At 50.3% G+C, this 12,013-nt stretch overlaps 1 protein-coding gene across 4 annotated transcripts in view; it reads right to left on the reverse strand.

Moving 5' to 3' along the window:
* Positions 1-1,499: 1,499 nt before the first annotated feature.
* The window catches only part of ANO7 (anoctamin 7), a 66,970-nt gene continuing 56,456 nt past the window's right edge, over positions 1,500-12,013 (reverse strand). The window contains exons 19-25 of one of the 4 annotated variants that reach the window (XR_007952790.1): positions 8,882-9,024; positions 6,928-7,133; positions 5,747-5,889; positions 5,006-5,096; positions 4,664-4,783; positions 2,540-2,707; positions 2,259-2,347 (exon numbers count right to left, since the gene is read on the reverse strand). Coding sequence is in view for 3 of the 4 variants with exons in the window: in XM_051991698.1 (XP_051847658.1) it covers positions 2,279-2,347; positions 4,664-4,783; positions 5,006-5,096; positions 5,747-5,889; positions 6,928-7,133; positions 8,882-9,024 (772 nt within the window). In the remaining variant the exon portion in view is untranslated. Of the gene's footprint in view, positions 2,708-4,663; positions 4,784-5,005; positions 5,097-5,746; positions 5,890-6,927; positions 7,134-8,881; positions 9,025-12,013 lie in introns of those variants that run through there. The other 3 variants (XM_051991699.1, XM_051991698.1, XM_051991700.1) reach the window with 3 other exon arrangements.

The raw sequence follows: 12,013 nt of genomic DNA on the forward strand, positions 1-12,013 counted from the left end.
AGCCAACTTTTCCCCTCCTTCCCCCCACCCCCTCCCCTAGATGGCAGGTAGACCAATACATGTTAAACATGTTAAAGTGTCCATATCTATACAGCTATCTTGGCAGCACAAGAAAAATTGGATTTAGAAAGGTTAAAAAAAACCTGGGAAGAAGAACAAAAATGTAAACAACAGAAAGAGTGCAAGTGCCATGTTGTGGTCCACACTCATTTCCCGGTGTTCTTTTGCTGGGTGTAGCGCACTTTTTTTTTTTTTAAATTAAAGCTATTTTTCAAGAATATATGCTTGGACAATTCTCTAACATTAGCTCTTGTAAAACCTTCCAGTTTTCTCCCCACTTAGATGGTAACTAGTCCAATATATGTTAAATCCATTATATGTATATATATATTCATACAATCCTTTTGCTATACAAGAAAAACCAAATCAAACCAGGAAATAAAATGAAGAGAATAAACTGCAAGCAAACAAAAGAGTGTTATGGTCCACACTCTGTTCCCCTGGTTCTCCCTCTGGGTGTAGATGGCTCTCTCCATCACTGAACAAGTAGAACCGGTCTGAATCATCTCAATTGTTGAAAAGAGCCCCGTCCATCAGAAGCGCTCCTCATATAATCTTGTTGCTGTGTACGATGATCTCCTGGTTCTGCTTGTTTCCCTCAGCATCAGTTCCTGTCAGTCTCTCCGGCCTCGCTGAAACCCTCCTGCTGGTCATTTCTTACAGAACAATAATATTCCCTAACATTCGTACACTACAACTTACCCAGCCGTTTCCCACTGATGGCAGCCTCTCAGTTGCCACTTTCTTGCCACTCCTATTTCACACATTTAAAAATAGGGTTCCAAGGAAGGTTTTGTTGCCTCCCCCCAGACTTGACGCAGCAGCAGGAACGGCAGCCGGCCCTCATCTTGGGACAACTGTGCTGCAGGGAGTGGGGAGGAGGAGTTATGGGGGAGGGGCTGGGTCTGGGTGTGGGGTTTTCTCTGCTCCATGTGGAGCCTTTGAGGTGGCCGGGCCGTCAGGGATGAAGGTGAGACTCAAAGCTGACTTGTTCTCAATATGAGGCAGTTCTAGAGTGCACTGGGTAATGGTGGTAATGCCCCTCTAACAGTCCTATCTAGAACTAAGCATGGAGGAGTCATGGTGAGAGAAGGCTGGACGGGCCGTGTGGAGAGCTGGATCCAGGCCGGCCGTGTGGCCTGGGACAAATGGGAGCCTCATTGCCCCGTCTGAAGGGGCTTGATCCCTTGGCCAAGGCCCGTCGGAAGGGAGGCCCGAGAGAAGGTGCCAAAGTAAGATCTGTGCAAGTTCCAGCTGTTACGGAAGCCCCACAGCCGGGGAAAGGCTGGCTCTTAAAATAGTGCGGCTGCGCCGGGGTTACCGGGGTTACCGGGGTTACCGGTGTCTGGGTCAGGTGCTGGTCCCGGCAGGTGGGCCCCAGACTTCTCCCCGGCGCGTGGCTGTCGCTCTAAGGGACCACAGAAGCCAAAGACCTTTGGAGACCTTTAATCATTTATTTGAAATTTGAATACTGCACCAAATGCGTCTAAAAACAATCCCCTTTACCCTGTTTGGGAAACCTTAGAAGTCTGTTTTTCCCCCCCTAGAACTGATTTTGAGAGAAGAAAGTTTCATTGTCTTGCTTGAAAACACCGAGGCTGGAGTGGGAGCTTCCGGTCCTCCCGGAGACTTGCTAGGAAGCGTTGCTTCGGTTCTGCGACCGGGACCGGGCCGCGGTTCTTACGGACAGGCTCTGCCTGGGCTCACTTGCTGCTGGCATTTCCCCACCCAGATGCTCCAACAGAACCATTCCGGCCCCGAAGCACAGGGGCTTAAGCGGTGGCCCAAGCGGCAGTGACCTCAGGCTAAGACTCTGGGCCATCGAGATCTGTGTGAGGGGAAGGGGCCTCCATGTTCCGCACCCATCGCCCGAATGAGATGGGCACTGCCCATCCGGGCTGCCTGGCCTTGGTTTGGAGCCCTGCAGGTGGGACTTCTGCCCCTCCTGGGGGGGCCTCTGCGACTCCGGGTGGTCATCGGGAGCTTTGGCGAGGAGAGGGGGCTGGGCATGAGCAGGGGGAGCCCTCTGCATGTGGGGGACCCGTCCCCACGGAGGGAGGGCAGGTACAGCCGCCTCCGAGGCTTAGAATTCTGTCAGGCCACACCTTGACTGGCCCAGAGGTGATCCCCGACATCAAGTTCATGACAACGGCCAAGAGATCTCATTTTGTTCCCAGATCAAGCTCCTCTCCCGCCGTTCCCGCTTGTCCAACTGGTGCTAGCTTTCCTGATCTTCTAATTCCTGTTTAATGTCATGGTCTTTGGCTTTGTTTGTTCCAAAGAAAATCTGTCTCGGGGAAGGGATCAAAGGAGAAAGGAGAAAACCTACTTAGCCCATTTTGACTCGCTAAGATATCCCCAGCAATTAAACATGGCTCATACATGGGGCCGGGGGGGGAGCTTCTCAACATGCTCTTCTCCCCACCCTGACCGGCGGGGTGCCCAGGAGGAGGAGGAATGGGCCGGCGGGCAGCTGAACCTTGTAAGGTCCCGTGGGTAGCTTGGGGGATGGGGCTCTCGTGCCACGCCAGAAAATGAATGGACTGGGCAGATGAAGGCAATGAATAGGAGTGCTCCTAGTCTGAGCCTCAGTTTCCCCATCTGTCTCCTTGGAGAGATTCGGAATAGTCCAAAGTCAGGACCTGAACTGGGGAGAAATTGTGGAAACGGTAAAAGTCCTGTCATCTCCAGGCCAGATACTGGGACAGGCTCCAATTCTGGCTTCTGTGAAGGAAAGTTGAAGGATCAAGGAAGAGAAAGACAAAATGGAAAAGCAAAGTCGTTTAGATAAATAATTAAGGAATAAAGGAGTTAAGGAGAATAATGAGAGCGTGAATGGGCTGGGGTCAGGGATTGCGTGTTGGTGGAAGGAGAGAAAATGGGGGTCCCAGCTAGGAGGGGGAACCGGACCCCTGCTAGGAGGTGGAGAGAGAGAACGGCTCTAAAACAGGTGGGGGTTCTTGGACGCTGCAGAGCCTGAGCAGCCCTCGCTGAGAGTCATCCAGGAAGGGACAGGGGGCGAGCGAGGGGTAATTCACAATGACCCCGGTCCTGTTTTGTCCAAGACCCATCAGAGAGATGACAGAGACCCGAACGGTACCGCCAGGACCCGGAGACTCCTGCTGACGTCAATGGAGGTGGTGGAGAGATCGGTGGTGGCCCCGGGGGAGAGAAAGGTGGCTCCCGGATCAGTGCGGGCCAGGCGTCTGCCACGGTCCCGTCCGGGACCCGCGGCCTTGCTTCCCTCCATCCCTCGTCCCCCTACCGTCCCTCACGGGGGCGTGGGTGAATGGCTCGCTGAGAAGGTGGAGTCGGGGTGCGGGGTCCGAGCTGCTGCTCCACAGCCCGAGGCGCGGGGTCCTGGCCGGGGATGGAGCTCCCCTGACAAAGGCCGGACCCCGGCCTCCTTCCCGACCTCCATCCTCGCTCTCCGCCCACCGGTCTCGCTGACCCTGGAGGCTTTAGCCATTTTCTCATCTGCTGCTGCGGGGACTCGAGATAAGGGAGGAGGCGGCCACGTAACAGTGGGTCAGGGCGCTGAACAAGCCCCCGCTCCCAGAGGCCGAAGAGCTCTCGCGATCCCCCTGAACACCCCGGGAGGGATTGTTTCTGTCCTCATTTGACAGAGGAGGAAGCTGAGGCAAACGGGGGGAGGGAGCCCAGAGCTGGTCAGCGTGCGAGGCCGGATTTGAACTTGGCCGCCCGACAGCGCGGTCCTTGTCCTCCCCCCCGCATTGCCCAGCTGAGCCCCTCTCTCCGAGGCTCGGAAAATCGTGGGCAACGTGAGAGCCGCCGCAGCATCAGAAAAGCGAAAAATAAAAAGGGGCGGGGGAGGGAAGCAGGATCTACAAACTAGGGGCCGGCTGAAGAGGAGCCTGGGGTCTCAGGGGTCTCAGAGGCTCAAGCCTTGCCGCCCCCCCCCCCCCCCCGGCCACTCAGTGCTGACGAGTGGGTAACAAGGTCTAGTCGCTGTGGTCGAGATCTGGGACCGTCTCGAGATCATCTCCTGAGCCCTGGGGGACCCCCCCGGCCATGGAGGGCGACTCCTGGCTTCCCCCCTGTGTCCCCTGGTCCAGCTCCCAGGTCACAGAGCTCGGGAGCAGCCCGGGTGGGACTTGACTCCAAAGCCCTGACGGACACTCTCTCACTAAACCTGGAGCGAGCCGGGCTTTTTCCTCCCTCCCTCCCCCAAAGGCGTGTGGAGAACAGGAGCGACCCCTCCTCCGGATCCTGCTCTCCTGTCCGGCCGGGGGGTGGCTCAGTAAGTTCCCAGGGTGGGCGGGGCCCTCGATCTCCTCCCAGAAATGGGCGCTGAGATGGGGGAGGAGGGTCTGCAAAGCTCAGAGCCGCAGGAAGGAGCCCACGGGGGCGGGGAGGAGGAGGGGCTGGATGGGGAGCTGGAAGGGGCCCGTCCCCCAATGCCCTCACTAGTGGGGGCTAAACCCAAGGGAAACGTGCCCCGGGGGCCTCTCCTCTCCTCTCTATGGCGGGTAGGCCGTGGGGTCCTGGGGAAAGCTCGGGGGTCTCTGCAGGGCTGCCCTTCCTCTGCGGGCACCCACCCCCGCGGCGAGGGGAGCTTCCAGGAGGGGCTCGGGCCGGTCACCTCGTGGTCCGCCAGGGCTTGCTTGGCCAGGAAGTATTCCTGCTTCATTTTGACTTTCACCGATTCAGGGACGTCGGGCACGAGGATATTGATGAGCCAGGCCACGGGGAAGATGATGTGCTGTTGGGCAGAGCAAGGGACCCTGGGGTGGGACCCTGGGGTGGGCCCCGTAGGCTCAAGGGGAGGCGGGGGCGGGGGGGGGGCAGGAGGGAGGCCAGGGAGGGGCCGGGGGCCTGGGGAGGGGCAGGAGGGAGGCCAGGGCCCGGAGAGGGGCCAGGGGCCCGGGGAGGGACCGGGGCAGGAGGGAGGCCGGGGCCCAGATTAACGACCAACAGGCGCTACCTCAAAGATGATGATGAAGGCCAGGCGGATGGCCAGGAGGTTCCAGAAGGTGAAAGAATGCTGCCCGCTGTCTTCTCTGAAAGCTTGGTACCTGCAACAGCCACGGCCATGATGGTGAGGGCGAGGGTGAGGGCAAAGTGCCTACGGGGTCTTCGGAGGCCCCCAGAGCCCGCCCACTCCTCGTCCGGTTTGATAGGAAAAAAGCAGAGAAAAGGGGCCACGAGGACAAGGGAGACGAGCTTGGGGACAGCTGCCCAGGTTTGGTGCCCGGGGGAGGGCGTGCACACAAGGGAACTGCCCGTGGGCTTTCGATTCTCATGAGGGTGGGATAGATGGCAGTTGGGGGGGCGGGAATTTTCTCCTTCTCCCTGAGAAGCTTAGGGAGGAGGAGTTTGGGCTGGGTTAAAGTCTTCCTCCCTGCATTCTCCTGTCTCCATCTTGTGTTCTGCCCACCTTTTCCCCTCCTATGTCCCCTGTTCCAGCTCCCGTGCCGCCCCCTGCCCCCTTCCTTCTCAATGAAGGTGTCTGAGAGAAAAGCGGGAGGGGTGGCAGTCAGCTCCCGAGGAGAGCCTCCTCTCCCAGGCACAGGAGGGACTCCTCGCATCACGAGGGGGAAGGAGTCATTGGGGGGGGGCCAGCTCCTCTGGCCCGGGGTCCTTCCCTCCCTTCTGGTCCCATCCAGGCTGCATGACCCCCACAGGAGCCGGCAGCGCCCCGCGAAGCTGCCCCAACCTGCCTCACCTGCACGTGTGGTTGGAGGCGAGCACAAAAGCCTTGGGAGCCTGGGCCAGGGTAAAGTTGATGTAGCCATGGAGGTCGTAAGAATGGACGTACTGATAATAGGCCCTCTGAAGGAAGTCCGACGTGAAGGCGATAAGGAGGGCCTGGCAGGAAGGCAGCAGCAGGTCAGCCACGGGCACCGGGGCCTGCCCACCGGCTTCTGCCCACCGGGGCCTGCCCACCGGCTTCTGCCCACTGGGGCCTGCCCACCGGCTTCTGCCCACTGGCTTCTGCCCACCGGCTTCTGCCCACTGGGGTCTGCCCACCGGGGCCTGCCCACTAGGGTCTGCCCACCAGCTTCTGCCCACCGGCTTCTGCCCACCGAGGCCTGCTCATTGGCTTCTGCCCACCAGCTTCTGCCCACGGGAGCCTGCCCGTGGCAGCTTCTTTCAGAACTTAGGTCAAGCAAAGGCTGCCCTGTCCAGGAAGCCTTTTGGTCTCTATCCCTGGCATCTGGCACAGGCCTGCCAAGGAGTGGGCACCCAATAAATGCTTTTGGAATTGGATTATCCAGGATCCCTCAGGGAGGGGAGCAGCAGAAGGGGGATTAGACCTCAGATCCTCCCACCAGCTCTTCCCATCATGCCATATCACATAGGTGCTGGTGCTTGAGTTTGATAAAACACTCAGGGTTCTGCTGAACCCTGAAGCTGGGGGTGGGGAGCAGAGAGAGGCCTGTAGACAGGAGTGAAAATGTCCCCTTGGGGGAGCACCGCAGGATCATGGACCTCGGGGAGGTGGGTGAGATGGAAGATGGGAAAGGAACCAAGCCCTGGGTTTTGTGGGGAGAGTAGGGAGGGCAGTTTGGCTGCTAGATTTTACTGTGCTGAGGAGTGTGGAGGTCAGCTCTAGCTCTGAAGCTTTGGCCCAGGAGAAGTACTGGAGCCAGAAGGATTTTCCAGGGCTCCCCTCCTTTGTGAACCTATTGCCCAATGAGCAGCTCTGGGTTACCTGAACTGGAGGTACTTGTTCAATTCACTGGGGGAACCGCGCTCAGTGAGAGGCTCACTGTCCACCTGCCATCCTTCAGCTTCTGTCCCAGCTCATCCCAGGGGCTGATTGGGAGCCTCTTTCCTCTCATGCCCCAACTCCACTCCCTTGGAGCCATTCCCCTCAATCCTCAGGACCCCAAAGCTACTCACATTACTTAAGACCGCCAAATGGGTCAAAACCCGCAGGATTTGAAACCAGATGCCAATGTTCTGGGCCTTTTCTGCCACAGGGCGCCGGTACTGGCAGACGAACTTTTGGGCATCCAGGCGGATCTCAAACCAGTTATTGAGGAGAGCGAACAGTGGTGCAAGAGGACAGGCGACCACAAAAATGGTAATGAATCCAAACTGTATCACTGCATTGGCAAGGGAGGTCAGGCAGCTGAGTCACCGGACGCTTTTTGGACCATGGTTCTGAGACCCCAAAGCCAGCCTGCTTTCCACCGTCCCTCCTGTCTATGCAGGTGAGCAAGTCTCCAATGATGAGCACTTCCCTCCTGTCTCTCTCTCCCGAGGCCCCACAGAAAGTGCCCTTGGGCTTTTGAAGGCTAGACCAGGGAGTCCAAGGTGCCAAATTGCAGCAAGGGCCGCAAGGATGATTGAGGGACAGGGGGGTTCCCTGTGTCCAAAAGCCTCTGAGCCAGAGGTTGGTTATTTTCCCTCCCACTTAGAGAGGGAAGGACTGTGGGCTGCACAGGTCCATACAGACTTTCTATTTTTACCAGATTTTTTGCCAGACTTGACTGTTTTTACCTTTCTGGCTACAGGCATTTGGTGTTTATCCCAAATGAATACTCAATTTTTGTGCAGGTATCATGTACCTCTCAGAAAAAAAGTGTATTCCTTTCTATCCCCATTCAATTTTCTCCAGAAGTCTAGCATATCTAAATTTTCTAAGATTCTATTCGCCATCTTAACTTATTTCTTGTTTATTTTGTATTAGATTTATCTAATTCTGATAGGGGGAGGTTGAGGTCCCCCACTAGTATAATTTTGCTTATAAGTCAGTAACTGACTTAACTTCTCTAAGAATTAGGATAGTGGAACACGATGTATATATGTTGAGTATTGATATTACTTCATTGACAATAGCAAGATGTTGTTCCCTTTCTTATCTCTTTTAATTAGATCTATTTTTGCTTTGTCTACGATTGGGATTGCTAACCTGCTTTTTTTTTTTTAACTTCAGTTAAAATATGATATATTCTGTTCCAGCCTTTTGCCTTTACTTTGTATATATCTCTATTTCAAGTGTGTTTCTTATAAACAACATATTATAAAATTCTGGTTTTTACTACTGGCGTTTGATCCCCATTGCCCAGCTTTGGTGCTTTCCCTGAGTCAGTCATCGGTAAGTAAACATGGATTATTAAGCACCTATCAGGATCTGTGAATTAAAAACCAGAGGTGATCTAATCCTTGCTCTCAAGAAGCTGCTATTCTATTCTTTCTGTTATTTGGGTTTTCTCCCTGGTTCTGATTTGCTTTTGGAGGTTTTATTCTAAGATCTTGGGGGGTGGGGGTGGGGAATGGCCATGGAAGACAGAATACTGATCATCACAGGATTCCACACCCCCATTGCCCAAATATCACTCTTTCTGGTCTAAGAACAATATTGTGTCATAGGTTTTTAGCTGATCTCCCTCAAATCACAAGGCAGATTTTCCCCAGCACTTTTTCCTTTCCCCCACCTCCCAACATTCTCATCCCATCCATCTCATTCTATCCCCTCCTTAAGCTTGGAAGTCATGGAAGGTTTTTTTTTTTTTTTTTTTTTCATTTCAGTTCTAAAATTCCCTTTCATCTTGTAGATTATTTGCAGGTTGCAGTTAATGACCTGAAGAGTGTTCTGGAGAGTTCAGATTTTTTTCATAAACTGCTTGCTCTTTAGTCATGGCTCCCCAAACCTGTCTTCTGAGTTTGAGGGAGAAATGGAGAGGTAAAAAGCCAATTCTACCAGATGGTAAATTCATCAGATGAATTTCAGCCTTAATACATCATGAATAAGGAGAGTTCATCCTTATTTATGCCCCTCGCTTTCTCATCACTACTTCTCCAACCCAACCTGCCCTACAAACAAGGGCTGATAAGCTTCGGTTCTTACCCATTTCCAGATATTCCTCAAACAGTCCCTCATATTTCAGAAGTTCGTAGTTTGTCTCCCAAAGGCTATTTGAGTTCTTCTCCTCCTTTTTCTTATTTTGCTTAGCATAAAGATTTTTTCTGTGTCTCCATACTTGGAGTTTCCTGGACACGAACAGGAGAGAAAGTGGTCAGTGGCCCAGTAAGTTCCTCTGAGCATGTGTCCCAACCCAGGCTTTTCTATGAACTGAGAGCTTGATAGCTGGTCTCCAACGGCGCGGGACTAATATTTCAATGGGTCTATTAGAATTTGCACATCCCTAACTCCACAAGAGTCATTTTGGGAAGGTGAATAGGTATTTCCAAGACAGAATGAGCAAGTAGGGAAACAAAGCTAATTTCTGGTTTAGCAAGAAGGAAAACTCGCACCAGACAGGAAATACATTTAGTGTTTAGAAAAGGAGATGCTTTGTTTAACATGTATGAGACTGCGTGCCATCTAGGGGAAGGGGTGGAGGGAAGGAAGGGAAAACTTGGAACAAAAGTGATTGCAAGGGACAATGTTGAAAAATTACCCATGCGTATGTTCTGTCAATAAAAAGCTATAATTAAAAAAAAGAAAAGATGTTTTAAAAAGTTAGCCATTACTTTGATGCAACTTATGCTATCTTTTGACAACATTTTGAACATAGTAATTGTTTTTTATAGACACAAAATCCTCGCATGCTTTGAATCTGCACTGGATTTTGACTGGAAACATTCACTCATGGTGAGATTGTTCCTGTTTCACCAGGAACAATAGTGAGATGTTAAATATTCCAGTAAAAACTGCAGAAATTGAGCCAGGAGAATATTGTACATAGTAACAAGAATATATGTTCAACTGTGATGAAGTTGGCTCTTTTCAACAATTTGATGATTTAATCTAATTCCAATAGACTTGAGATGGAAAGTGCCATTCACACCCAAAAGAGAACTATGGAGACTGAATATGGATTGAAGCATAGTTTCTTCTTTTTGGTCTGATTTTTCTTGCACAAAATATATCTAAAGGGATCACACATTTAACCTAAATCAAATTGCTTGCTGTCTTGGGGAGGGAAGAGACAAGGGAAGGACAGAGGAAAAACTTGGATTTGCAAAAATAAATGTTGATGTAAAGGACTGCTTGCCATCTGTGGGAGGGGGTGGAGGGAGAGAGGGGAAAAATCGGAACAGAAGTGAGTGCAAGGGATAATGCTGTAAAAAAAATTACCCTGGCATGGGTTCTATCAATAAAAACTTTTTTAAAAATTTTTATTTAATAATTACTTTATATTGACAGAATCCATGCCAGGGTAATTTTTTTTTTACAACATTATCCCTTGCACTCGTTTCTGTTCCAATTTTTTTTTTCTCCTCCCTCCCTCCACCCCCTCCCCTAGATGGCAAGCAGTCCTTTATATGTTGGATATGTTGCAGTATATCCTAGATACAATATATGTTTGCAGAACCGAACAGTTCTCTTGTTGCATAGGGAGAATTGGATTCAGAAGGTAGAAATAACCCGGGAAGAAAAACAAAAATGCAGATAGTTCACATTCGAATAAAAACTTATTAAAAAAATTTTATTTAAATGTTGAAAACTATCTTTACATATATTGAAACATAAAATACTGCTGAGAAAAAAAACCTGCAGAAATCCATGAATGCCATATTGTTACATGAATAGACAAATTCTTCAGTCCATTTGCTTTTTTTTCCTTTTTCTTCTTCTTCTTTGAATTTTTTTTTTTTTTTTTTGCTGAGGCAATTGGGGTTAAGTGACTTGCCTAGGGGTTACACAGCTAGGAAGTTTTAAGTATCTGAAGTCACATTTGAACTCAGGTCCTCCTGACTTTTAGGGCTGGTCCTCTATCCACTGCACCACCTAGGTGCCCCTCCATTTGCTTTTTTTTAAAACACTTAATAGTATTTTATTTTTCCTATTACATGTAAAAATAATTTTCATCATTCACTTTGATAATTTTGAGTTCCAATTTTTTTCTTACTTTATTCCTTCCTTCCCCCCTTCCCAAGGCAGCAATTTGATAGTTATACATGTACAATCATTTTAAATATTTCAATAACTGTCATGTTATAGAAGAAAAATCAAAATAAAAGGGAAAAGCCAGGAGAAAGGAGAAACCGCCCCTCCTCCCCCCAAGGTGAAAATAGCATGTTTTGATCCACATTCAATCTCCATCGTTCCTTCTCTGGATGTGGATGGCATTTTCCATTCCAAATCTAGTGGAATTGTCTTGGATCACTCACTGTATTGCTGAGAAGAGCTAAGTCTGTCATAGTTGAGCATCACGCAATCTTGCTGATGCCGTGTAAAATGTTCTCCCAGTTCTGTTCACTTCATTCAACATCAGTTTATATCAGTCTCTCCAGACTTTCCCGAAACCATCCTATTCATCATTTCTTATAGAACAATAATATTCCATTACATTCAAATACCACAACTTTTTAGCCATTCCCCAGTTGATGGCCATCCATTAAATTTCCAATTCCTTGCCACCAAAATAAACAAACAAAAAAAGCTGTTCCAAACATTTTTACACACGTGTTTTCTTACAAAAGGAAATTTTAAAGAGACCTAATTACAGGCATCAAGACCTGGGATATGTTTGTCCATGTTAGGTGAAAAGGGCACTTTGATCTCCCCTGGAACTAAACTAGCATGTCTGAAACATCAGCCAACAGCTCCCAGAATGGCTCCACTAGACCAAGACATTCTGGACTAGGGAAATCAGCCTTTAGAAGAGATATTCCTGTGAGCAAGTAGGAAAGCTAAGAGAGGATTACTCTTAGTGTGGTCATTGTTATACCCTGGAATCAAGGGCTTACAACCAAGGTGTTGAAGATACTTGTGGAACCTCTTCTCCCATAATCAAAGGAACCCTATTTCTCCTTATTTTCTTCTTCCCTATTATTTTATAAACTATCTCACTGACACTTCTGGGGTGACCTACAGCAATCTTTCCAGCAGTGTGTTTCCTTCTCTGTAAAATGAAAGGACTGTGCAAAAGTGGTCTTTGAGATCCCTTCCAGTGCTAAGCCCTTTTTGGACCTCAGTTCTTCTCTAAAATGAACTTGGACTCGGTAGCTTCTGGGGACCTTCCAGGTTTAG

Source organism: Antechinus flavipes, chromosome 3 (genome assembly GCF_016432865.1).
Source record: "Antechinus flavipes isolate AdamAnt ecotype Samford, QLD, Australia chromosome 3, AdamAnt_v2, whole genome shotgun sequence".
NCBI classification, from domain to species: Eukaryota; Metazoa; Chordata; class Mammalia; order Dasyuromorphia; family Dasyuridae; genus Antechinus; species Antechinus flavipes.